At 35.7% G+C, this 27,888-nt stretch overlaps 2 protein-coding genes and 2 long non-coding RNA genes across 9 annotated transcripts; 1 reads left to right on the forward strand and 3 right to left on the reverse strand.

The window, feature by feature from the left end:
• Positions 1-388: 388 nt before the first annotated feature.
• On the forward strand, positions 389-19,248 carry LOC129751434 (myoneurin). Of its 4 annotated transcripts, none has more exons than XM_055746928.1 (7): positions 389-1,053; positions 15,061-15,684; positions 16,705-16,816; positions 16,877-16,973; positions 17,152-18,093; positions 18,443-18,749; positions 18,819-19,248. In XM_055746928.1, exons 1-7 carry the CDS (start codon positions 1,029-1,031, stop codon positions 18,959-18,961), a joined length of 2,250 nt encoding a protein of 749 aa, XP_055602903.1. In that variant the 5' UTR covers positions 389-1,028; the 3' UTR covers positions 18,962-19,248. The 4 variants fall into 4 exon arrangements, with proteins under 4 accessions (XP_055602903.1, XP_055602904.1, XP_055602902.1 ...); XM_055746929.1 differs by lacking the exon at positions 389-1,053 and adding an exon at positions 14,264-14,429; XM_055746927.1 differs by lacking the exons at positions 389-1,053; positions 15,061-15,684 and adding exons at positions 14,264-14,429; positions 15,858-16,622.
• LOC129751437 (uncharacterized) lies at positions 4,221-13,909 on the reverse strand. The gene is made up of 2 exons (XR_008738710.1): positions 13,657-13,909; positions 4,221-4,455 (listed from the first exon to the last, which is right to left on the reverse strand). It is a non-coding gene; the product is annotated as an uncharacterized LOC129751437 (long non-coding RNA).
• LOC129751436 (uncharacterized) lies at positions 6,757-9,102 on the reverse strand. 3 transcript variants are annotated; one of them, XR_008738709.1, is made up of 7 exons: positions 8,804-9,102; positions 8,726-8,773; positions 8,387-8,666; positions 8,123-8,323; positions 7,569-8,063; positions 7,028-7,342; positions 6,757-6,964 (listed from the first exon to the last, which is right to left on the reverse strand). It is a non-coding gene; the product is annotated as an uncharacterized LOC129751436 (long non-coding RNA). The 3 variants fall into 3 exon arrangements; XR_008738708.1 differs by having other exon boundaries at positions 8,726-9,102; XR_008738707.1 differs by having other exon boundaries at positions 8,387-9,102.
• Positions 19,246-27,429, reverse strand: LOC129751435 (pyrimidodiazepine synthase-like). The gene is made up of 4 exons (XM_055746932.1): positions 27,189-27,429; positions 20,479-21,068; positions 20,297-20,418; positions 19,246-19,431 (listed from the first exon to the last, which is right to left on the reverse strand). Exons 1-4 carry the CDS (start codon positions 27,214-27,216, stop codon positions 19,401-19,403), a joined length of 771 nt encoding a protein of 256 aa, XP_055602907.1. The 5' UTR covers positions 27,217-27,429; the 3' UTR covers positions 19,246-19,400.
• Positions 27,430-27,888: the final 459 nt, after the last annotated feature.

Genomic DNA, 27,888 nt, shown 5'->3' on the forward strand with positions numbered 1-27,888 from the left:
ACCACATTCTTGAATTGTCCAACTTATTCTTTAACTATAGTTCAACTTAAAGGTAAATCGATGAAACAAATAAAAGATTGCTATGCCCTGGCAGTAATTTTTACGGGCAGCTAATAGAATGCTGAATATTCCTGTAAAAAATCTCTGCACCAAGTGGGAGAACATAAACAGAGAAACGCAACGACAGCGTCCTAGTTCTCTCTCTGTTTTGAATCTCATTTTTCCCAATATTGTTGTTCATAATGTGGTAGCGCTCTGATTTCGGGAAAAGCCTTTTCTGTCTAGCTGTAGTCGGTAGTGGGTGGTTGGGCGGTTTTGCAGCGCAGGGCCTGATTGAATTTCCTTCCATCAGCATATCGCTCTTCTGTAACTGAAAACAAGGGAAAGGAGCTTCTATGTTATAGCCGAAGAGTCTAGTATTGATCTATCGTCATTATGAGTGCGTCGCTGTTGGCATAGACATTATTTTGGAGTATCTGATACTGTGCCGTCGTTGAAATTAGTGTATTCTGATCCATCCGGAACTTAAATGATGTTTCTAAACTAACATTTATTAGTTTATATTGAACGATAACGGAACGCCAGACGTATTTGTGTATATGAGATTCGTTGTGCTTAATTGAAGAGGAGATTTTCTGCAATCTATATATACCAGACTACGCCAACAAAGGATATCGATTTTCTAACAGGATTTCGTTTTATCCAACCCGAACAACAATTTAGGTATATATACAGTATTGTGAGGTTGATTAATTTATCGATTGTTTGATGGAATCGGAATCTCAGTCGTATTCTTAGCTTATGGTTTGGGGCGTAGAAGTGAACAATGATTGCATCAAAAGGAGTGGGAAAATTCCATGTCGGCTAGATAAGCATAGTGAAAAAGTGGATTACTGGACTATTTCCTATAAAGTGCGAACGTGTTGCTGCTTCAACAATTCACCAATTTAGCTGATCAACTTCGGGCATCTGGTGTGACATCCTAACGCGTCATCAACTATTCCAGACATCCACAAAAACCGAACAACATGGATCTTTGCAAAAGACGTATGAGTAAGTAGAGTTGAATAAAAAGAAACTCCACTTGGGCAGAGAAATGGAAGGCGGGAAACATTCACAAATGTCGTTCCTATCAGTTTAATGAACCTGTGAGCTGTTGCAGACGTTAGTGAGAGCGACTCATTTACGTATATCGATTAGATGCGTGGCGTCTACTTGAGACAATCGAAAAGGGTGTTTTGAATAAATTTTCAGTTATTGTTATTGATTTTTCGATCAATAGTTCTCAACAGCAAAACGGAAAAAGGGATTTCAAGTGAGACGATTTAACCATCAACCGGCCAATAGTGTGTCAATGTAACACTGTTGTCAGTCGGCTTGTGATTTTTTTCATGGGTTCCCGAAAAAATGATACTTTTTTTCTGGATATTGAAACTTTATGGTCCTCTGGAATTTTCTTCTAAACAGTGGACGAAACATCGCCACGTTATGGTTCCTTAAATTTATTATATTCCAAAAATTATGTTTCGCATTTTAAAACGAGTCTGAAAATCTAAATGTCCATTGTCTGAATGTTTCATTTCACACTTTACTGAGTCAACTGTGATGATAGATACACTGAAAAGTGCGGTTTTAACGCAAGAAATGTGTAACAGTTAGTTAGAATTTTTAGTCAATATTTTATGGATTTTTTTTTGCGGTGATATTTTAAAGCTCCCAAGAAAGTATTGCATGGGTACATGAAACACATAATTTGTATATTTTTCCTTTTTTCTATTTTTTTTATCATGTTTTTTTTCATTTATGGCTTGATTCTCATTTTAAGGGTTTGTAATTTTTATTTTTTTTTTTTACAATTTTTCGTTTTTTCTTGAATTGACAATTTTAGTACTACAAATCATATTTTATTCCTTTTTTTTCGTTTTGAGTATTTTTAAGGATCATTGAGATTAAGGCTATGGGTTACCATAAGATCTCTTTTAAGGGTACATGTACTTTTTTTCGATCGAGATATCGGCGTACTGAAATTATACGAAATGTAAGTACTCTTTTTTATGAGAGCCATTTGATCAGAAAATTGAACTTGTTTGTTCGGTATATGAAGTGAGTTTACCACATCTTTTACAAGAAATTCAACTTACAAAAATTAGCAATATACTCAAATGCATCGTAGCGCACAAATCTAACGCCTGAAATCTCCTTTTGAAATCAAGTATTTTATCATGTTTGTTGGGGTTTGTCAGCACAACAAAGAAAAATACTTTTCCTTCAAATAATACAATTAGGAATATTGAGTCCCTGACTTTTCTCTTATGAGACAATGTAATTATCAAATACGTGACATATAAGCTTTCCAGATTTTTTCAGAGCTTATTCAGGCCGTGCGAAACATGGCAAACTCCAATTTAAAAATTTCAGTTAAAGAACCGTGCAATATCCGGACAAATCTGATCAAAATCCAGGCTTTTCTCAGGACAATTCAAGAGAAAAAGTTAAAAATGAATACATGAAATTTTTTTTTTATAGAGTCATATCAAAAGTGTTCAATTCAAATTTTAAATTTCCAAAAAATGTTTGCACGTGTATTTTGATAAAACAAGCTCAAAAAATCATATATAATGTAAAAAATTTAGTTATGCTTCAAATTTTGCTAAGATTTTTTATAAATCCGGGTATTTTTCCTAGTCATCTGGGAAACCGGCCCGGATCGGTTTTTTTCTCTTTGAAAATGCAATCAACCTGGAATGCTTAGTCATACCATTCACCTTTAAATAACTCAGTTTTTTTTTATAAAGTTTTCCTTACTCTTTTGCATTCTTTTATTGTACCCTTTCTTTTTAGCACTGCGGGATATGGTAACCCTGGGGCTATGTGATACATTAATATGAGCATGTGGTTTGAATCGGGTTTAATTATTTATTCTACAAGCCAATTCTCATTGTTTTCCAAAAATCCCGTGGCCCCAGAAAGTCACTTTTCAGTTAAAAAATTTTTCTCGAAAAAAACATTTAGCATCAAAATTAAAATTCCGATTTTCCCGATTTCATTTATCCACCCTTATACACGCTCTTTTTTTTAAACTCAAAATTAAGTAGTTTTGGTTCAAAACAGCACTTCGGTGGCATCCCTCAACTTTGAGTTTAACTGGGCAATAGCAAAACTAAGTTCTGATAGGCATACTCAATACTAAGTTCGGCAGCCGAACTCGAATTTATCCTTTTTTTTCGAGGGTAGCTTATTTTCAGGGAATTAAAGGATAATTAAAATTTGTTGTACCCGGATGTTGCTGTTCCGGTACAGAGCGGTGGAAAGTTTTGACACTCCCGGTCAAAGTAAACTTCCCACGGGAAGTAAACAACATCCGGAAGTTTCCGGACATGCCAAGCCGCTCACCATATGATGACAATGACGGACAGAATTTTACGCTGACACGGTGAACATGCATTTCATTATAAAGTTCCTTCATAGTCTTCCGGTAATTGTTCCGGAGCGACAAAATTTTGCGACGTGTTCGTTGGTTGCTGTTCCGGTTCGAATTGAACTCGCTAAGTGTTTTCAGTCCAACAAAGAGAGTTCAATTTTTAGTTCATAAGGTCGAACTCAGCTTTGATCCCTCGCCGAAGGAAAAAAAAGGGATCAATTTTGAGTTCGCAGTTCGAACTCCGTTTTGATCCATCGCAAGGAGGAAAAAGGGTACTTAACTTTAAGTTCATAGAATCGAACTATGTTTTGAACCTCGGTCATACTTAATTTTGAGTTAAAAAAAAAGAGCGTGTAGGTGATTTTTAAGGGTGAAAAAACTTGGATTCAAAACCTTAACTTAGTTAAGGTAATTAGTAATAAGTTATGTAGTAGCATTGTTGAGTTTTCATTGAAATAAGATTTGGCAGGTTATTTTTCAATTGTTATGGTAAAGTACGTCGCGAATGTTGATTGAACATGACTAATACTGCTTGCTGGTTTGCATTCAACAATGTATGGTTGCTTCTTTCTAAGCGTGTTTCATGCGGAGGAAAATCATCGAAAAGCTTTTGACAGTGCTAGCATAGCCAGCCAGAGTCAGAAACCATTCAACCGCCAAACGCTCGCCTGTGCAGACGTGTGTGAAGTAAAGTCCAGTGGAGAGTTAAGTTCGCGTGCGAAATAGTTTTATTTGAGAAATGTGCTTTTATTAAAATACCGAAGTTCAGTGAGTTAAAAGTTAGAAACATAAAAGTAAGTGTAGTTCCATCAATTTCTTTATTATATCTAATAACTGCCAACTGTAAATATTTATTATACTGTAAATTAAGATTTTATTTAAGGTTAGGTTAGATTTTCAAGAGAAAAAAAAATATAGGTTAGGTTTGGCATGAAGCCAAGATGAGTAGAAGGGATCCTGATGATGACCGCGGCGGAAGGGATGATTCCGATTCCGACGTGAATTTTGAATCCTTTGACGAAAAATCTTCAAACCTGAAAAGACAAAATAGCGATAGAGACATGATAAGCGAGAAGAAAAAAACTAAAAGAGATCATCCAACCGACGACTTAACGAACGACTCAACGAATGATCTTGACGAAGACAGGACAAAAAGGAAGAACAAGAAAAACCGTAAGAATAACAAAACTTCTAATTGGATTAAAAATACAGTTTTCAAAACCTTCTTTATCGAACCAGATACGGAATCAAATGACACAGATAACACAAATTCTAATAACACAAATTCAAATAACACAAATTCAAATAACACAAATTCAAATAACACAAATTCAAATAACACAAATTCAAATAACACAAATTTTATTAACACAAATTCTAAAAACACAAATGCTGATAAGACGAAGGCACGGTTTATTCATGTAATGGAAATTGCAAAAATGCTTAAAAACATTGAAATCAAGACATACAAAGAACTAACACAGGCAGGTAGAGGTAGATTTAAAATCACCTTCGAAAAACCTTCACATGCAGAACAACTTCTAAACTCGAAACTGCTCAAAGAAACGTACAACTACAAAGTTTATACCCCCAAAATGTATCAGACATCGTATGGGGTAATTAAAGGAATCCCATTATCACTGACTAACCAGGAAATACTTGATAACATTGAATGCTCGAAAAAAGTAGAAAAGGTTGAACGAATAACCAGGATGAAATTTGATAACGGAAAACCTGTCGGAGACCCAATACCTACTCTCGCATTAAAAATTCAAATATCCGGCGAAATATTACCCGAAAATGTAAAAATTTATGGCGTTATAGCAACCCGCATGCTAAAAAACTATATCTTGAACAGTCAGTACGATACATCTACAGTTCTAGAAAAAGTGACTGTCTTTGTAAACGTAGCTGTTGTATCAAACTCCATTTCGATAACGATTAAAACCAAATTATCACGTTAATGAGAAAAGTAATGATCTCAGAAAAGGTGGATGAATAATACGAACGATTAACTTCAGAAACGGCAGTAAGTGGTGCCAGTGTTATTTTGATCTGCAAAAAAAATCGGCAAAGTATTTTTTAGCAAAATGATAGAACTACTAATGAATCCATATTGACTTCATGATTGATCAAGCTTCCAAAAAAAAAAACTTCAAGTTTGTCTATGGAGTTTGTTTTCTTTCTAAATTCATTAGATGTAACATAATAAAATGAAATGCTACAATTTATTGCAGTTATGTACGTTTAATTATGTCAACTTAAAAGAAGTTATTTGGACTACAGTTAGTTTATAACATATTGTTTTTGCTTGTAAAAGCCCATATGAACTCATTAAGTGATTACATGTGGGGCACGTATTTTTCTTTGGTATAAATTTCATTTTTTGCATATAATATTTATTGTGCAAAAATACACAGAAAAAAATCGGTTGTTAATTGGCTACCTACTTGCCAAAAATACTTAAACTTTATTTAGACAACAATAAATTTCCGAAAAAAAGATTACATTTTTTTTAAATTGCACGAATTAAATTACTGGTACGCTTGGCAACCCTGTTAAAAAATCGAAAAAAGGAGTAACAAAAACTAGCGTGTTGTTAAGTTTTTGCGACGCATTCGGTTTTTCCAAGTTTTTATTTACGTAAATAGATGTCGAAAAACTTCGACAAATCGGCAATGAAGGAGGAATATGGATTTTGGCGGCCACCACCCTCATCGGCAGCACATCCAAATGGAATCGTACCCGGAATCGAAATCCGTTCCCGGACTTCAACGAACCACGAGTGCTGAGCGAGATGAATGACCAGCACCAGTACGTCAACATACCTTCTGCAACCCCGATTTACCACGGTAAGTTCATTCTGGATCGGTGGGACGTCAAGCCGGATGTGTTTAATCGTAATCCGGAGGACGCCGAGAAGAAACAGACTGTCCTGGAAGCCGTCCGGTCGCCGTTGATCTGTACCCGGAGGAACCGTTCGCTTCGCTGTTGGACAAAGCCGACGCGGTGGCCGTTGGCTCCGATTGCCGAATATGTGTAAACAAAAGAGAATCTAGTAAACTATAGTTTACTATACACTGAACAAAATCGGGCTATAAACTGTATTAGGAATTCTAGTATTTTTGCACTACTAGAAAATCCAATACTTTTTATAAGTGAGCGAAAAATTTTGCGCATATAGTTTAGCGGTTCGATAAATTTTATAGGAATTTCCAGTGAAAGTAATTTCATCGTAATTTGATAAAAATGATTATTCTAAACAATAAAATGAATGTATTTAATTCTACTTTCGATTTTAAATTGATTTGTTATGAAAAATGAAACATCTGGGCTTGAAGCATTATAATATTTTATTAATCACTTAAGTGCTCAAATTAGGAAATGACACTTCGGGGGTGGTTGTTCCGTTTTCATTGTAAGTTCCCTATCCTATATTATCCAACGTTGTTGACGATGCCATCCACCGTTCCACCGACTTTAGCATAAGACCAGGATCGCAAAATAGGATTGAAATCTGAATCATCATCCAGGTTACTCTACCTGTAAAAATGAAACGAATTTTAAATTTTTTTTAATGAAAATATTTTGGAAACACATTTTTACCTCAAATTTGCGTATCCATCAAGTTCCTTTTGTAAAATCTTTGTATTGTAGTTTAATGTACTTTGATAGAATCTCGCACCAAGCGAAATATTAGACCAGCCGACGAATTCTTGATTCCGAAGAAACGGTCTTAAGACGTCAGACCTCCTATCGATGGTAAAATTTTTGATGGGCTTTGGTAGCTTACTGGCACTGATTACCGATCAGTTGTTGGTGTGGATCGATGTGAACTTGGCTCAAAAAGTTTGTTCGCAACTGTAGCATCAGTGGCCAGCACTTCTTTGGAAGTGGTCTTACTGAACAGGATCGTCACTTCTGTAAAAAAAAAGTTTATTTAAATCTTCAAAATCATTCGGCAAAAAAAATTATATGTCAACAAATAATATTTTTCCTTAATTAAATTAGAATCAAAGTTTTGCAGAATTTTAGTACCATTTTTAGTTTTTATTTTTTAAGTAGGTAAATCACCAAATTGAAAAAAAAATCAAATTAAAACTTTGAAATTAAAACTTGACTTTAATTGGACCCTTCGTTCACTCACCTGAAAAATGGATTCTTCCGTTTCTGACCTCCGACAAATGGATCTTGACCGGGCTTACGCAGTCCCGAACCATTGGTCCGGGAATCCGGTGACGTCGATTGCCGCTGAAGCCGTGCCTGCAGAGCCTTCTGTTCCTGTTTGAGCCGCAGAATTTTGTCCGAGTAACTATCCAAAAAAATGTAACGGCTGCTTGAGCCACTTCCGCTGCCGGGTGCTCTTCTGCCGTGGGAGAAGAAAAATCAAGTACTTGTAGCTATAGGCTCTTCCAGCGATAAGCGGGTAGTAATGAGAGAGAATGCTTCCAGCGAATGTATGATGTTGGATTTGGTGATGCTTCTGATCGGTAGCGGCTGTTGTCTGTGGTCGCAATCGTGGACGAGTTTTCATCCGTCAGAGTAATGTTTACTTTTGCTGCTGTTGATGAAGTGGTGCTGATTGTTCCAGCCCAGTGTTCACCTTGTTTGGCGCCGGAAATGCTCTGGTGTTTGTACGGGACTGTAGGAGGGTACAAAAAAGATGCAATTTTTCGCTGAACAAAACCGTTTTCTACTTACCTTTACCGGTCAATGCTCGGGCTAGTGGTGGTGTTGGTGATACGATCAGTGACGGCTGTTGGATGTTTTCTTATGCCAGAGTCCACTGCTGCGGCTTTTGATGTGGCGACTTATTCTTTGTTCTTGTTTTTGATTCGTTTCGATCCGAATTCGGAATATTTTCTTCTTCAGTTGCTAAATTTTGTGTGAAGAGATCCGGCACTGTTTAAAAGTAAAAACATATTAGGGAACTGGAGAGAAATTAAAATAAAATTGTATACTTACAGCAGGGAAACCAAGCGGAATACTCTTTACATAATGCTAGCTGGATTCCGGTCATTAGCACAATTCTCCAGCCTTCGGGATGTTATGACTGGTTGTGTGGTCGCAATGATGATTGAGGAACTGGACGAGTGATGTTTTTTTTCCGCCAAAGTATTGCTCCTGCTGTTGATGATGTGAATGTATGGTCGTTTCTGCCCAGTTTTCACCTCGTTCGGCGCTGGAACTGTTCCGGTGTTTGTCCGGCCGGGTGGGTGAAGTTTTTTTTCGCATCTACTGCGAGCTGTACGGGGGGTAGAAAAAATTAAAATTATCGCTAAACAAAACAGATTTTCAACTTACCTTCATCGCTAGCGATGTTTTCGGCCTCGGTGCGTACAGTTTGCAGTACTTTTTTGGCCATTTTACGGGTTTTCTTACCAAATTCACATAACAATCGAGTCGGTGCGAATTGTTAGTTAGTTTATTAGATATGCAAAATGTAAATTCCATATAAAAATAAATATTTGAAAATTAATAGATTTTCTAATACATTTGATTAGGATTATTAGGCTCATGGAATTCATTAGATTTTCCTATACTTTTTAGTATGTTTTTCATCAATAAAATACACTTCCAGAATTTATTGATTTTTCTAATAACTTGTACAGAATAAATCATTACTTTGTATTTGAGCGATTAACTTTAAAAAATATTGAAACGACCTAGTAGATTTTATTTCCAGATTTGGTTCAGTGTAGGCTCGTTAGTGTAAACTAATAAGGTGATGAATAAAAATAAAATTTCAGCAAATTATACAAATAAATACATGTGGATACTGGAACCGAAAGCGTAATTATTTTGGCCTTAAGATGACTGTTCGTATTAAGGTAATTAAAATCATTTCTTTAAAGATCTGCTTATAGTTTTTAATGGTTAGAGCTACTAATTGAACCGTTAGAAAAACAGTATTTAAGATACAAACGATAAGTATCTCTGTTCTCTATCGTTCTGTTTACCGTATGCTAAACATAAGAATAACGCTACATAAAATCATCAATTTTAACGCAAACCTGAACAGTTCGAAAAGCTGAAAACGTTGTTGATTAGCGTTTCATGAACTTAAAGCAAACTGTGTATAGAACAGTCTTCCCATACATTAGTTTTAACAGTTCTAAACAGTAACATAACTTAACGCCATATTCAACAGACCGTCGTTTTGGAATTCAAGATAAGTGCAATGTTTTTTATGGTTTCAGATATCATTTTCTAAACGTTTTTTTTACGCTGTTTCTAATCGTTTTATAACTACAACAGGAACTGTTGTGTTACAATATTTTTGTATTCGGGAAAAGTTGATCCATATATTTTTCCTACTAAACAGTGCCAAAATTGCTGGAGATTTGGTCACAAGATCAAATCCTGCAAAGCAAAAATAAAATGTAGACGATGCGGTCAGGAACATGACACTAAAGTTTGCCAATCTAACGAACCTCAATGTATACATTGTCAAAGCAATCATGAATCAAATGATAGACAATGCCCAGAAAGAACCAGACAACAAAATATCAATTTAGTAATGACAACCCAAAAGTTAACATTTCTCGAAGCCATAAAACTATACCCTAAGCAACCACAACAATTCAGATTACAACTAACCTCACAAACAGAGTTTCCAATTCTTCAACCAACAACTTCAAAACAAAATTATACTAAAAATCCTGATTCGAACAAAAATAATCCGACAACAAATACAATCAAAACAACAGAAATTGAAACACTAGCATTGTACCTTAAAACAGAAATTATGAAAGAACTTAAAATGAATAAAGTATATGACAAGATTAAAATGATACAATCCGAAATAAATGATCAAACCAAAAAGAAAACTGGTGACTGGAATTCCGACCTCTTACTGATAAAAATCAACGATGAGTTGAACACTTTGTTCAGTCAACCGTTACAGCAACATGTTATAGAACCAACTGCCATTAATTTAAACACAAATAATACTTGAAAACAGGATTCAAACAATTTATAAAAACTTATTCCGTCAAAAGCAAATAAGTTAAAAGTGATATAAGAACTAAGCTATTTAAAATGAACACTTTAACGAGAGACCTAAAAATTATTCAATATAATATCAATAGCATTCGTCCATCTGAAAAAAGAACCCTTTTGACACAATTTCTTGAAAATAATGATATCGATATAACAATTCTTTCTGAAATATGGTTGAAAGATCAAGAACCATGTAACATTCCGGGTTACAAGTTCCCTAGAGTAACCAGAACTAACGGATATGGTGGAGTAGGATTCTTGATCAAAAAAGAAATACCGTTCATTGAACTAAACCTACCAGATTTTACCCCTATCGAAACTGCTGCAATTAAATTAATCAATAACGTCGAACCCATCTTATTACTATCTATTTACATCCCCCCCTTACCAATTAACAATAACCAAATTAGAAATCCGTTATCTCAACTCTTCAGATACATAGAATTACAAAATACAAATATAATTTTAGCAGGAGACTTCAACGCACATAGCTCCCTATGGAATTATGCAGACCATAACTGCCCCAGAGGAGAAATGATAGTTAATATGCTTGAGAACTCTGATTTAGTAGTTATTAACGATGGATCAGAAACTCTGATCAAACCTCCAAATAAGATACCATCAGCAATTGATCTTACATTGATATCTAAAGACATTGCACATAAAGTCAACTGGAAAGTTCTGAACGAAGAGATTTCAGGAAACCATAAAATGATATATATGGAACTACATAATTTTACTCCTAAATTTAAATATTTAAATAAACAAATAAATAAAACCAAAGTTATCAAAAAACTCAATAACACGAACTTTGATAGTATCAAAACAGCGGAAAATTTACAAACCATGCTAGAACACACCATTAAAGAATCCGAATTTATTCCTAAGGAAGACAAAAAGACACCGAAGCCATGGTGGACAGACGAAATTAAAAACTTACTAGAAGAAAAAACAGAAAAACTTAAAGCATATTATCGTAACCTAACATTAGATAACTATTTAGAATTCAAAAAGAGCAGAGCAAAACTTAAATACTCCATTAGAAGAGAAAAACGTAAATCATATAAAGAACTTATAAATACATTGACACCAGATTTACCCTCCAAACAACTTTGGAACACGGTCAAAATGATTAGTGGAGGTTTTAGTAAGAAGGATAATATCCATCTTCTGAATAACAAGGAAATTAGTCAAAAATTCATTGATATCAATTTCCCAGAAATCACACATAACATCAAATATCAAATGAAACCCACTCAAAATACAATAACATTAACGTGGATGGATTTTAAAAAAATAATACAGACAAAAAAAGATAGCTCATCTCCTGGATTTGACAAAGTTTCCTATCAAATACTAAAACAGCTTGATATCAACAAAACTATCAAAATTACAGAAATTCTTAACAAAGTTTTACTCGAAAATTCCATACCAGAAGTATGGAGAAACGTGAAAATAATACCTATAAATAAACCGGGAAAAAACCAATTAGATCCAGCAGGTTACAGACCAATTTCTTTGATACAAATATTTCTTAAAACAATCAACATATTCATCAAAGATCCGATTGTCAAATTCATCGAGAACAATAACATAATACCTAAATATTCTTTTGGCTTCAAAAAAAAGATCTCCGCTGTAAATTGCATTAATGCACTGATATCTCGAGTACAGATGACAAAACGCAGTAATGAATGTTCAATAGTAACTTTTATTGACCTAAGCAAAGCGTTCGATAACGTGGATATCGAAAAACTTTTAGAAATATTAGACCAATATAGATTTCCAGCCGAAATATGCAATTGGATTTATGAATACCTAAAATATAGAACAACAATATTAACACTTAACGATGGAAAAGAAATGTTTAGAAAAACTAATAAAGGACTACCCCAGGGATGTCCATTGTCCCCCATTTTGTTCAACGTGTATACGGCTAGTGTGCACGAATCAATTAAAAATGAGGGCTACTGTTATCAATATGCAGATGACTTTGCTATACTAGTAATTGCTAAAAACCCCACTATAGCATCAGAAAAGATGAACAGTATTCTAAATAACATCAACACAGTTTTCACCCAACTAAAACTAACAATTAACCCAGATAAATCAGCTACAGTATGTTTCACGAACAAAATTCATAACTTAAGTATATGTATAGATAACAAAAATATCCCAAACGAAGCTAATCAGAAATATTTAGGACTTCATATTGACCACAAGCTTTCATTTAAACGACACATCAAAGAAACAATACAAAAAATAAAAAACAAAACAAATATTATTAAAATGTTGAGTAGGAAATCCCATGGAGCTCACCCTAGAAGTCTATTACAAATCACACAATCATTAATAAGATCACAAATTGACTATGCTATCACCATATACGCAGCTGCTAATAAAACAGAGATGAGCAAATTGCAAGCAGCTTATAACACATCACTGAAAATAGCAATGAGATATTTGAAATCGACCCCTAACCAAGTACTTCTTAGCGAAACAGGAGAATTACCTATTAAACTTAGAGCTAAATACCTAGCACTTAAGGAAATAACAAAAACCTTTTACTATAGAAACAGCCCAATAGAAGAAACAATACTATCCGTTATTAATTCCAACCAACATCTTAAGCACACCTCATATCTAGAAAAAATAGCCCATGAAAACTCTACACTGATCAGCCAAATTTGCACATTAAACAGTATAATCCTAAATAGCCCGACAAAACTTGAAATATTCAACAGTATTGACAAAATTAAAAAAAGTAGCACTAACACATCAGTAATGAAACAGGTAACATTAAACTTGATCAAAGAAAAATACGAAAATCATAACTTACTATATACAGATGGATCAAAAACAATAGAAAATACAGGATACGGTTTCTATGACGAGGCTGAAAAAATTTCCAAGAGTTTTAAACTAAACCCTAATTTTACAATTACGAATGCAGAACTGTGTGCAATATTAGAAGCTATTAAATATGCTGAAAAGAAGCAAATTAAAAACGTATGCATTCTCACAGATTCAAGAAGCAGTTGTGAAATGCTAAAGAACAACCAAATTGACAACTATATCATTAACGAAATTAGAAACTTTACAAGCAAAACAACTTTGGAAAATATCACAATTCAGTGGATCCCAGGACATACAAACATACTAGGAAACGACAGAGCTGACCTGGCAGCTAAACAGAGCAAATTGAAAACAGAGATTGAACCATACGGACTTACCCTAGGTGACGCACTACTAGTACAGAAAAAACAGATCCTGAATGAATGGAATACAGAATACCGAACAATATCTGAAAACAAAGGAATTAAACACTTTTCAATAATGCCGACCGTACTCACCAAACCGTGGTTTAATAACATGATGTTTAATACACATAAAACAGTACAAATCTCAAGGATAAGGACATTTCATACAGCCACAAAAGAACGTCTCCAAAGCTGGGGTCTCATCAGTTCCAATTTATGCGAAGAGTGTGGAGTAACGGAGGATCTTGAGCACATTATACTTGAATGTACAAAACACACTACTCATCGTAGATTATACTCCTTCCTCGATAACAAAAACAGTTTTATCGAAACGCTTCAAAGAAAACAATATAATGAATATTCCCTTTTGGCAGATTATATAGATAAAATAAAGTTGGATGTTTGAGCTTTAAAGTAACAATTAATAGTCCTTTTAAAAAACTAAACTTCGGTTAATTTTGATCGCGTAACGTTTAGTCACTTGACAATTATAACTTAACACCACTGGCTTTATGGATCACATTGGTCCGTGCCAAAAGCCCCCCAAAATGAAAAAAAAAAAAAAAGAGTCAGAAACAGATCGGTCGTCGGGAAAAGGCGTATGAAAATGTTCTAAGTACGGTGTTTGTAAAGTGAAAAACTGGTGTAAATTGCTGTTTTAATCAACCAAATTCAAGCAAAACGTTTGTTTGAATATCTGACGGATAAGATATACAATTTTTCGACTGCTTTGAAGGCTCAAATACGTACGTATGCTTGTATAAGATTTTCTCTTCATGGCCCGCCTTGAAAAATCGATAATTTTCCACAACGCCTCTTGCTCGTCGTTTCCAATATTAAAGCTTTATCTTATGCTACAGTGGATGCCTTTTGAATGTTGAATATAAAATTATGTATGCACTCTGTTTAAAATAATTTCATATTCATGTGGATAGTAAATCATTGTATCATTTCATTTGATACTTTTTTTTTATGTTTTGTTAATTCAATCTTGAGATAGTTTAATTTTTTGAAGAACTAATTAGTGTTTAATTTTAAAAATCTTATTCAGTTGTTAAAACGCGGTTTTTTTTAATCTCTTTAAAAGATTTTATCTTTGTTTTGTGTCAGTTCCACAAAAGTATGTTTAGTTTACTAGTTAATTGTTTATGCAACACAATACAATTGAACATGTTGATATGAAGACCCTGTTGTACCCTGTAATTTTAAATTTTCCACCCTTCATTCAGCTATTTTTTAAATTGCGAATGGATTGTATGCTTCAAATTTTAGAGCAAACTCATAAGAGGCATCCAAAAGATTCATACAGCTAAATTTGAAATAACTACTTTTAAGATAATGGAAATATGAGATAATATCGTAACTCTAAATCGACAGCGCTCGCTCCCAAAATGGACTTCGATCTCTCGGCCTATCACTGCGCGATCTGTTTGCTTCGGCAGAATCCCCTCAAAACCCTGAGTAGCTTCACAGTTGAGGCCATCATCAGACAAGGTCGTCCAACTCCGGAACTACCAACACTCTCCAAAGAATGTCGCTACAAGGGAAAAATTTTCACCCGTCGTTTCAAAAAGGAAAATTATCTCCGATATCGTTGGATGGCCGGTTGTGGCATTGAAAACAAACTTTTTTGTTGGCCTTGTTACATGTTCTCCACTGATCCGACCGATACCTGGGGCTTCAAAGGTTTCGATGGACTGAGTAACTTCAGCAATTCCGTCAAGACGCACATCAACCAAGAAGCTCATTTTCTCAATGTTGAAAAGTACAATAGCTGTGCACCCGAAAAATGTAAGATCAGTTTTGAAATCAGTTTCAAAGGTCAATCTCCAAATTCATCGTTTGCTATGAATACAAAGCGGAGAGTTAGCAAAACGAAGCCCATCGAGATGAAAACGATTATTGATGACGATGAAGACTATAACGAAAGTTTTCACCATCCTGACGTCATCATGGAGGATTTAGAGGATGAATATTTCCGGGAAGCTGAGCTGAGTTCAAGTAAGGTCCTTTATTTTATGTGGCTCAAATGGTTTAGGTGTATGTTTTGGCTTTTTCTCTTTCTCTTGCGAAAGGCATCCTGTTGTGATAATGACGAGATAGAAGCGTTGGGTTTTCTTATTAAATGATCCGAAATGTAATATGTAACTTGTTTATCATTGTTTCTAATTCAGCTGTTACCACTATGACGAGCACACCGTCATATCATTGCATCGTTTGTACATTGACCAAAATTTCGTTCGCATCACTTAGTAAGGACAGCCAACAACAAATAGTAAAAAGTGGACAACCCACCGATCACATGCCAAATTTATTAGCAAAGTACCAAAGTGCGATAAGTTCTAATAATTGGATTACTGGTTGCGATAAAAACCAAAGCCTGTACTGTTGGCCTTGCTTGCTCTTCAATACTAGCGAATACGATGTTTGGGGTAAGCGTGGTTTCACTGACTTTCGACGACTGTCGCAGGCCATCGTTGAGCACTCTAGAGATGTTAACCATCAGGCTAAAAGTGTCACTCTTAAGTTGTGGATCGAAAACGCATCATCTGACGCAGACGATAGCGATAGTAGCGAAGCGGTGGAAGAAGAGGAAGAGGTTGAATGTATTCCGGAGCTAGATTTTTTAGATTCAAATCTTCCTGAGGAAGAACTTGATATTAAACCCAACGTTGAAGCACTTAATGCTTCCCCATCGTCATCGTCTCAACAAGCCGTCACCGCTATACTGGACCTTTGTGATCCCTCTGGAATCAAAGAAATCGAAGTCGCCAGAACTAGTCCAATTATTATTCGGGACACATCACCTGTGCCCAGTCATAGTGGGGAAACTTTGGTCGAATCTAACCCGAGTCATGATTCTATGATATGTGTCCCTCGCTCAGAACCTGTTAACGTTCAGCATGAGCCTCAACAGGAAGAAATTGCCAAAATCTATAGTACGTTTAACCATCGCAACTGCCTTTCATTTCTCTATTGAATATCCGTTTCTTGTCGTATCTAACTTTGTGTATATTTTAGGGGATGTCAGCGATGTCTCACAATCGGCAGGTGTAAACAGTGCCGATAAATACCAACTAAAGTGGCATTCGCACCAACAAAATCTCAATTCGTCTATTTCTTGTTTGTACAGGCAAGCGTAACTTGAGCCTTCTAAATAGAATTCAAATAAATGATTGTTTTGATATTTCAGGAATGATCGTTACGCAGATGTTACATTAATTACTTGTAACAACGAAGAAAGCTTCGCTATTCCCGCCCATAAACTTGTCCTTGGATCTTCTAGTACGGTAAAGATTTTAATTATGCATTAAATTCCCATTTACGTGTATTCTTTGTTTTTAAAAGGACCGGATTTGGATTTCCTTCAAAAACCACCTATTTCCAGAAATAGAGCTTCATTCCTGTGTGCAACAGTTTATTTATGGGTTGCTATTGGATTAATATTTTTTTTCTGCGTCTTTTCAGTATTTTGCCAACATATTCGATAAAACAGTTGCACCACTAAATGCAATGACCTACATAGTTCTTCCTTCGGAACTTACTAAACGTTCTATGCAGACGCTGATCCAGTACATGTACACGGGTGAATCGACAGTTTCGGTCGATATTCTAAACGAAGTTTTACGTGGTGGCGAGATATTGAAGATTCGTGGGCTTTGGAGAAATCAATCCGGTACTGATGGCGCACCAGAACAGCCATCGGGAAAGGAGAATGAACAGCATCATAGCCGGCATCGCACGGAACGTATTTCGATTGACCGTGTTCCCTTACAGGAGCCACAACGTTCTACCCAGGGATCTGTTGTTGTTCACGATAGTCCAGTTATAGTGACAAATCCTGCGAAGACATACAACGTCAGTCATGCTTCAACCAGTTCATCGAATCCGATGATAAACGTTAAAAGAGACGTCGCGGTTGACCCAGGCGATAGGTCCAAATCGGTTCCTGAAGGATCGACAAATAAACGCAGTCACACAGCGATGAATCAAGAAAATAGCATACAGGGAGCAAGGCAGCATATTCCTGCAAAAATAACTTCACCAAGAGCAGCTTTGGCCAATGCTGAAAATCTTCCGAATTCCCGAAACACAGGAACACAAAAAATGCCTGAAGCTTTGAATTTTTTGAATGTTAAAGAAGAACCGGTAGAATGGACGGATGTTCCACCTGAGGAAATAAACATCGATAAGGCATCGTTTCCTACGGTGAAGGTTGAGCTAAGAGAAACTACAAATTTAGCGCATGAAAGTGGAGGAGAATCAACTAGCCAGGAGCAGGTGTACTCTCCATTAACCTGTGAACTGTGTAGCGAAACGTTTACTATTCCTGCAGAATGGGTTCGCCACATCGAAAGTCATTCCGACCCACCGCACACAGTTTCCAAACGGCGTAGGAGAGTTGACGACGTGATTATTTTTACAATTTTTAATAATTTCATCGTTTTCTAAATTTTTTTAATTTTTTTTTTTGAAAACTTGAGTAATCTCTTAAGTTCAGTTCAGTTCAAAAGCTGATTTATTTTTTTTTTTGTCTTGATACTTTTATGATCTCTGTAAATTAATGCCTTTTCAACATTCTTTATTCTTTATTCTTTATTGGAGGGGAAAAAGCCATTAAACATTAAACATTAAATATACTTACTTAAAAGTATTTTTATAGGTTTAAGTTTTTAAATTCACAACTAGTTTGAAGCCTTTTACTTTTACAAAGTTTAAATGTGCCGAGATTTTGTAAACAACTACTTTTCTCTTCCAGGATGACGAGGCGGACGTTACGGCGGCGCTGAAATGTGATTTGTGTGCTATGTACTTTGTTACTCCTGCCGAATGGGTTCGCCACGTGCAAAGTACTCACACCGAAACTGAACTGGCCATGTCAAACAACAGTTCTCTTCGGAGGCAAAGCTCCAAAACCTACACTTCCGACGCACAGAGTTCCTTGGTCACTCAACTAGTAGCACATCAGCAACAGCAGCAGCAACAACAGGAGAAAACTTGTTCGGTCTGTAACAAAAGCTTTCCTTCCTACGCCAGTATGTTGATTCATAAACGAACACACACAGGTAGTAGGATAAGCATATAATCACTTTATTGTACAACAAATCATTAAACAAATCATTCGTTCCTTTTAGGCGAGAGACCGTTCTACTGCGAGATCTGTAACAAAGGATTCAATGTAAAATCCAACCTGCTGAGACACATGCGCACGCTACATAACCAGCAAGGAGGCACTTCACCATCTCAAGGCGGTTCGGACAGTCCCGGATCGGAGTGAACCGCCACATCGATTTAAAGATCTATAAATTAAGTCCCTCAGTAAATGGTATTTTTGATACTGGCTACATCTTCCTTTTGTATAAAAACTGATAATTAGCATGTATTTTCGGTAAATTGTGAATTGTGATGACATTTTTAAATATCGCATAACCTAACGAGAAAAGTTCTACTGGACAACGGCTGGACGAACCATTTTATTTTATATCCACGACATTATGGAGTGTGATAATAAAGAATGAATTATCCCTTTTTCAGTGAAAAATAAATTATTCTTGATTAAAACGAGCAGTACATGCATATTATTCTTCCGAAAGTTATTCTTGAGTTTTGTTGAATTTTAATCGTTTTTTTTTCAAATGTGTCACTTTGCTTAGAGTATATTCAGTTAATCGTTGTTCTAGACCCTTGCTCAAACAATTTTGAACTTTTCTGTTTAATTATCCAATACGTGGCCTCTTTGCATCATTCCTGCAACGATGAAATTTAGAACTTTAGATAACGAGTTAACATAATAATTGTAGATTTTATTTCCGCTACTTCGAGTAATGTTATTATATCGGGAGGTAAATTTCAACAAAGAACTCCGAAAAGACGTGTCGAAGTTAGCAACTGATGTTAGTTTACAAGGAATGCTTCTAGAATAATGTGGTATTAGTACTTTACTATTATGTGTGTTTTAGTTAAGTATATCAGTTAATACTTTTTGACATTTATCGACCTCAACCCATTTCTATTTAATTTTCGTATTCTAGATAGACCATATTGATGGTAACTTGCTGTGAAGTTCTGATGAGTACCTAAATGGAAAAGAAATCTACGATAGCACCTATAGGTACCTGACTGAGGCAGACTCAATACCTTGTAGAAATAAAGAAAAAGCTGGGATACGTCACCGGTGGAGATCTTTTTTCAACACAGAATTTACTTTGGGAGACATCTTATGAGTAAGTGATCATTTTTTTTTGTTATCTAATATTGTTTCGGAACAATTAATGGAATTTTGTGGTATCCTTAGGTTTTTGACCGACATTTATTAGGTAATTAACGTTTTCATGATTATAATAGAGCGAAATAGTTTGCTTATAAATGTTCTTCTAGGGAAAAATACGGATTTTTTTTAATCAAGAAATAACGGTGCTTTTCGTTTTTCCGTTAAATATCATCAATCTTTCCAAGATTTTAATTTTCATCCAGTATTTTTTCCCTACAACTCCTATTGCATTTTTCGTAATCATTTCTACACAGACCAATGTTAGTAAAGCGAATGTTCACATGTGAGTTTTGTATACTTAAATGCGTATTTGTTGTGTGGGACACAAAAGCGATTGCTTACGCAAGGATATCATAGTTATTCTCTCCGGTCTTTCGACTCTGCAAGAATTTGGTGTGATCGGCAGTCGAGATGAAAGATTTTTTCACAGCATCATCCTTCTCCATCAAATCTCGCCATTGCAACTGAAATGAAAAGCAGATAAGTTTATATTCAATCTTATGAGAGAACATTGAATAACTAACCAATTTTCCAAATCGATCCTTGTCAAGCTCATACTTATCCCCTAGGGCAAATTTCAGCAAGTCCACTCGTTCGCACCACGGCCAAATCATGTAATCCAACATGCCAGGCTTATCGCCCCCATAGAATTTAGTACCTCGTGATTGCAGTTCTTTTTCAAAAATGTCTAAGCCGGTTCCAAACTCCGTAATTGCGCCCGGTGGAATTCCTTCAGTTGAGAACAGAATCCTATAGTAGGGTGAGATGACAGAACCTGCAAAGCGCTCGATCAGTATGCGATCTTGCGCTTTCTTGAATGGATCGGCCGGATAGAGTTTGCGTGATTTATCAGCGTAGGCTTCCTCGATGTAGTCCGCCACGACCAGGGATTCGTACAACGTTACATTCGTGCCGGGTACCTCCAGGGCAGGCACTTTTCCCAGGGGATTCTTGTCGAAGTACCATTCCGGTTTTTCAGTCAAATTGATAAAGATGGTATGATAGGGAATCTTTTTAGCATCCAGGATAAGATGGACGCGCTGCGCATACGGACAGAAACGCATCGAGTAGAGTCGCAGCTGACCATCATCGGGCAGTACTGGAGGAGTAGATCCTAGATAGAAAATAACAAATTAAAAGTATACCTTTTATCAAATGATCATGGTCTGAAACTTTCAAAAAATAAATTTAAATTAACGGATCGCGGAGAAATAAAGTTGAATAAGTTTTTTTTTCAACTATATCAGCTAGTTATTTCAACCATCAATTGTATGATTGATTTTAGGCATTAAACTACAAAATAGAACTATATTTTATAATTTAGTGTGGCATACTTGACTAAAAATAGACACAATAACTGAAATAAGGGATATCACTGCCGACATGCTCACACAAATTTGTTTTAATAGAAACATCAGAGGTCTACAAATTAACCTTCACCCAAGGTATTAAGAAGCCGCCGAACGGGACATAGAGGATAACTTTTGAGTCTTATAAGTTAGCGGTCATGAGATTGAATCTCGGTCATGGCATATAGTATGCAAAAAAAGTTTATCCACCCCCAGTGAAAAATTAGATTTCTTCCAAAACACCCACTAGAAAATTAAAACAAGCTTAGTTATTGTTCAGTTTATTATTAATTATGCAAAAACAAAGTCAATTCATTCATGTTTAAATTCAAAAAAAAGATATTCAGTTGTATTTGAGATCTGATTTAAAAAAAAAAAAAAAAAAAAACGCAAACGCAAAAAAGTTTATCAACCCCTCTGCACAGAAAAAAAATCTGAATCCTTAACAACACTGAAATTGAAAAACCTTTAATATTACATGACGTCGAACGCGATTTGTTGATGTAAATTTATGGATTGAAAAAAGTTGAATCCATAATAGCACTGAATTTTAATGACATGAATATTACTTGACACGGAACGCGATTATTTTATGTAAATTTCCATCACATATGATGTAAATTAAAAGAAGCATCACAAATGACGGAATTTTCAGTGCGAATTAAATATTACACGTCTTAAATATTTACATGTCTTTCAAATTTTACACGTCTGTTGAAATTCATAGACGTGTAATGTTCAACTCGCTCTGAAATTTCCATCATATGTGATGCTTTTTTTTCGTTACATCATATATGCTGTAATTTTACAAATGGAGCCATGGAGTTTATTTAATATTACATTACACTGAACGCGATAATGTCATGTAAAAATAAAAACTGTCAAAAACAGGAACACAAATGTAAACAGAGTGTTTAGTCAAGTCTTGAACCAAAGTATTTTGTTAAAGCAGTTAGCTTCTCAGTCCATCGATATCGTTGGTTCCGGATATCTCCGAAAAGCAGCGGAAGCGGTTCTGGAAGCGGCCCACACTACTCTGCTTAGATCCGGTACTTCGAAAGAAAGTGAAAGGTGGTGCAAGTGCCTTTTAAAATTAATGAATCATTAAAATTTGTTTGTAGATAAATAAAATAAATGAAATTTATTATTAAAAGATTGTTTCTAGTAAAAAGATGAAAAAACTCCATTGAATCTGGTCAATAAAATAGTAAATAAAAAAATCCAATAGGATTTTTCCGGAATTCAGTGTCTTTGAAATTTACATCACTTTCATATTACACGCTGCATAATATTACAGGCGTGTAATGTATAACTGGCACTGAAAACTCCGTCATATATGATGCTTCTTTTTATTTACATCATATGTGATGTAATTTTACAGATTTTTTTGGTAGTGTGTGGTTCGCATAGCTTTAGTACTTCGTGTGACCTCCTTTGGCCTCAATAACAGCTTGACGTCGTTGTGGCATCGATTAAACAGTTGTTTCTGGGGTAATTTTGTCCCATTTAGTTGAAATTACCTGCCGCAATTGCTTGATGCTTGTGATTTTTGCTGCTCCTGAACCTTAATTTTTTAAATTGACCGATTGAAATCAAATTTTCAGGGATTGGAAAATAACTATAATAACTATATCTTCATTTTACCATTTTACTCGTATTTTATTTACAGTCCATACGCAAATGCCCGCAAATCTGCACAACCTGTGAATCAACCGTTTTTTGCATATAAACCCATACTTTCTTCAGTTCCTCGACTGTCTTCACTACCTTAGGTCGTTTAAGAAGGTGCTGCTTCATAATCGCCCAGTACTTCTCGATGGGGTGGAGCTCCGAAGTGTAACATTTTCGGCACGCAATTGGCCTTATTGTCCGCATACCACTTCTGCACGTCCTTGGAGTAGTGGCTTGAGGCCAAATCCGGCCAGAAGATTGTTGGGACGTTGTGGGCCTTCAGGAAAGGAAGCAGCCGCTTCTGGAGGCACTCTTTCATGTACACTTGTCCGTTCATCGTGTCCTGAGTCACGAAAGGTGCATTCCGCTTCCCGAACGTGCAGATGGCTTGCCAAACCAGGAATTTCTTCGCAAATTTGGACATCTTCTGAGTGCGGACATTCTCCGGAACGCTGAACTTATCCTTGGCCGTGAAAAACAGGTCGCCGGGGATTTCTGCTTCTCGTCGTGATTAGGGGTCTTTTGTACCTTTAACTTTCGAAGCCAAGCCTAAGTTTTGGCATTCTGGACAAAACTTCGGCTTAGGTGCAGCTTCTTAGCCACATCCCGAACGGAGGCATTCGGGTTTCGGTTGAAGGCCCGAACTACGCGGTTGTGATTTTTGGTGTTCTACTGAATTTTTCTTCGTTTCAGCGATGGAACGATGCGAGAGATCCTTGCTCTCGTGATGAATGCGCAAGATTTTATCACGCACGAGCTGTTCTTTCGACTCCATTTCCGCGAGTTTTGATCACAAGACTTCAAAACTTGCAGGATGAAAACAATGCACTATGAACTAAATCCACCCAAATTTTCTATAAATTCTACCCAACGGTTAAAAAGTTAGAGCAATTTCATAGTGTGGAAATTTCATCGTGGACTCCCTTTGTATTAGATCTCTTCAAGCAAACATGAAGTTTCGCTTATATTCCATATGTGTGTGTTCATTGAAAAAAAAAAATCACAGCTGGTTTTGACTAAATTGGAGGCGCTAATTTAAGGCTATGAAACGCATTAAAACCAACACTAAACGTGATATACAAAACTAAATCTTTCCAAAATATGTTTTAGAATATAGACACCGAAAACGATGTTCTCCTGTGTATTCATAAGCTTATCAATTTATTTTTTTATTTAACTAGCTGACCAGGTGTGCTTTGCTACACCTTTCAAAATCAAATTATATTTTCAATAATTATTCAAATTTTTATTGGTTTGTTGGCATTATTTTAAATCAAATTATAACATAATTCATAAGCAAACGCTATAAAATGAGAGCTGCAGCTGGAGCTTCGAATTGCAACACAAAGATAACTTAAACTAATATTCTGAATCTTGCTCTAATTTGTGTTAAAGATCTGATAATGTTAATCTGTCTGGAGGGTCTCAAATTAATCGTACGCAAACAATCTTACTTATAAAATATGGCTGTTTTTGCTTGATATGTTCTGGATTTATGCTAAAAAACTGATAAGAGAGCCCCCTCCCTTGTCCTTCCCTTCACCTCCTGCTGAATGGAGGTCGTGATCTTTAATAATCATACCCATTTTTTTCGTCCCCAAAAATACTCTTATATTAAATTCTTCTCCACTCTACACTGTGAAGCGTAAGGGTCTATAACAATCGTAGAAACATGTCTCGTAACCAAGTACTTTTCCATGTCATATTTGTTTCCATTTGTTGACTTCGTTAGCATAAATTGAGAACTTATGCTAACAAAATTGGATTGGGCTCACCTCCCTCCTGCTTTGTACCTACTCACTGAAAGTGTGTCAGATAATCATAGAATCATACCAAAATGATTTTCCATGTTAAGTATTGACGATTTCTCGGATTTTGTAAAAAAAAAGTTAAATGTAAGTCTCCTCTTCCCTTCCTATATTCCCAACTTTATCATCCTACTGCAAGAAAGGAATGGTTTCACATAGAAAAAAATATTTTTCATACTCAAATACTTTTTGAGCCTAAATTTGGTTTCATTTGCTCGATTAATTCTCGAGTTATGCAAAAAAAATGTATGGAAGCCCCCCTTTCCCCCTTTATATCTTTCCGCTAAAAAAGATGGCGCCTCAATTTATAATAGAAACATTTCTCGTATCCAAATACCCTCACATGCCAAATATGGTTCAATTTGATCGATCAACTCTCCAGTTATACTGAAAATTGTAAGGGAGACCCCTGTCCCTTTTCATCCACCTCTTTGAAGGAGTGAGGGATACCAAATATTCATAGAAGCATTCCTCGTATCCAAATATCGTTCCATGCCAAATTTGGTTCCATTTGCTGTTGTAGTTCTTGAGTTATGCAGTAATAACTGTATGAAACTTCCCTTTCTCTTTCTTTTTTCCCCGCTGGAAAAAGGAAGGGGTCTCAAACAATCATAAGAATATGTCACGTTCCCAAACAAACAATTTGGTTCCATTTGCTTAATTAGTTATTGAGTTATGTGTAAAAATATGAAAGAGGCCCCCTCCCCCTTTCTACTGGAAAAGGGGGAGGGGTCTCAAATAATCATTGAAATATTTTTCGTATCAAAATACTTTTCCATGCCAAATTTGGTTCCAATATCTTGATTAGTTTTCGAGTTATATGAAAAATTGTAAGATAGCCCCCCTCCTCCCTTCCTATCACCCCACTGAGAGGAGGGAGGGGTATATTATATTCATAGAAATATTCCTCGTTCCCAAATACCACTCCATGCCAAATTCGATACCATTTGCTTGATTGGGTCTCGAGTTATGCAAAAAATGGTCTTTTGTTTAGGAGGCCCCTCCCTCCCTTCATGAGAGAGGGAGGGGTCTCAAACCACAATAGGAACCTTCCCCTGTTTCCAATACCCCCACCTACAAAGTTTCACGCAAATCGGTTCAGTAGTTTTTGAGTTTATAGGGAACAGACAGACAGACAGACAGACAGAAATCCATTTTTATATATATAGATTAAATCTTCTTCAAGTTGTTGAATGTGCACCATTTTTTTCAAATCTCCCTTGATAAATGAGTTCTTGAAAAAAAAAAACTGAGAGCTTACTCAACAAAACCACCAATCATGCTGTGGACTGATAAGGCAACGATTCAAAACAAATCACTCTGTATCGTATCTTGGCGATTCAATCTATCCAGAAGCACAACGTCATTCAACTAGAATCAATCAATTTTATTTATGAATTAAAAAAAACATTGATTCTGAAAAAAAATGAACATTTGAAAAAAAATTAACAAATGACATTTTGAAATGTGTTTTGATAGTTTTGATGCATGAAACAGATGAACGATGTAATTATTCATAAACTTAAAAAAAAAACAATGTAACAACTATCGGTAACAAATTTAGTATTTAATACCTATTATCCGTTAATATAGGTAAAATCAATTTTTGATTTCACAAACGAAGCATTGACTGTCACTCAAGTTGCATCAATTTTTTTGGGAACCACGTTCTGATTATATGGACTGGAAGTGGAGTAATCTCATTACAAAATGCTTATCAGCGTGCACAATTATACAACTGTTGTTTTATCAATTGTAGATACAATCGATGGTGAAGGAATCCTTAAGTCTGCGTTATTTCGCGTTTGATAAAAAAAATCTCCGAGTCATCATCAACAGATTGTGGCGGGTCAGTTAGAACGTGATTTATTGTGTTAATTTTATTATTTTTTTACATTAAATATTATTCAGACCTTTAGCATATACAGTTTGTAGTGCCAGTTGAAAACTGTAATTTGTAAATGTAAATGTATTGAAAAAAAAAAAATGATATTATTGAACGTCATCATAAGATGCAGATGACAACATGTCAAAAAACATGAACCTGAACAGAGCAGAGTGTAGTGTAAACAATTTTATGCTCGAACGAGATGTTGGGTCGTCTGCAGTTCAAACCCAATAAGCCAGCATCGATCGTTGGTCTCGCATATGCAATCTTCAAGAGGTAAATAAAGGAGAAAACTTCACCGATCCAGTGATGACATCATCGGTGCTAAATTTACAAGTTTGTCTGTTTCTTGGCTTTCTACGTACGAAACCGTATCACAGACAGAACCTGGTAACTCCATCCGACACAATCAGTGGGTATGCGAATTACGAATGGATCATAAATTCTTCAGGAACGAAAAAATCAATAATTTGAAGCTTCGAGAAAATATCCACTAAATGTAAGCGTTAGGTGCTTACCTTTTGCCAAATGTTTTCCGCCACTCATTTTGAAGAGAACTGATCTGTTGAAACGAATAGTCCGAAAAATATCAACTTAATCCCGTTTTTTCGTGGAGCAATCAGTCACTTGTTCCAGATAATGTCTTAGATGTTGAATTTAATGGTTCCGTAAAGCGTGACTGAAAGTATAATGTCTCCTTGAATGCACACGAAAGACTGAGCACTGTTTGTGGAATGTAAGTACAAAAAATGGTCAACCGGTTGTCGTATATATATGCACCACACTTGAAAGCATAGTTGTTTGAACTGTTGTTTGTCTGGTTTAGCTGTCAAATGGAAAGCCGGCGTAAAGGGGTGGGTCTGGAAAACCGTAGAAAGAATCAATGAGAATAATGAAAACCTAAAAAGTCAAAATGATAGAGCTAATGATAACGATAACGTTATCGCGCGAAATTGGTAATGAAAGTGATGATGCATGATGATATCACGTTTTCGATGGAGTAGCCACGTTTTTTGGTTAAAGCGGCTCGTATTTCAAACCCAAACTGTTTTTGCACTGCACTGCAACTAGATTAAAACGGTACCGCTTGTAATAATTTTGCCATGCAACGTTTCCATAGGGTTGCTCTGATGTGGTATATTACACTTCAATCAAACTTTTTTTTACTTATTCTGAGTCTGTTGAATTGAACCTTCTTTTTGGGTTGAAAAAAGGTTA

This window comes from Uranotaenia lowii, chromosome 3 (assembly GCF_029784155.1).
Source record: "Uranotaenia lowii strain MFRU-FL chromosome 3, ASM2978415v1, whole genome shotgun sequence".
Lineage (NCBI taxonomy): Eukaryota > Metazoa > Arthropoda > Insecta > Diptera > Culicidae > Uranotaenia > Uranotaenia lowii.

Bases quoted from the DNA above. Each gene is read 5' to 3' on its own strand.
- LOC129751434 (XM_055746927.1), top strand. From the start codon at position 15,869: ATGACGAGCACACCGTCATATCATTGCATCGTTTGTACATTGACCAAA. The intron at 16,817-16,876 runs GCAAGCGTAACT...TTGATATTTCAG, and splicing joins TCTATTTCTTGTTTGTACAG to GAATGATCGTTACGCAGATG. The intron at 18,094-18,442 runs GTGATTATTTTT...TTTCTCTTCCAG, and splicing joins GGCGTAGGAGAGTTGACGAC to GATGACGAGGCGGACGTTAC.
- LOC129751435 (XM_055746932.1), bottom strand. From the start codon at position 27,216: ATGAGTGGCGGAAAACATTTGGCAAAAG. The intron at 20,419-20,478 runs GTTAGTTATTCA...TTTTCATTTCAG, and splicing joins AGGATCGATTTGGAAAATTG to TTGCAATGGCGAGATTTGAT. The intron at 19,432-20,296 runs GTAAGCAATCGC...TCATCGTTGCAG, and splicing joins AATAACTATGATATCCTTGC to GAATGATGCAAAGAGGCCAC.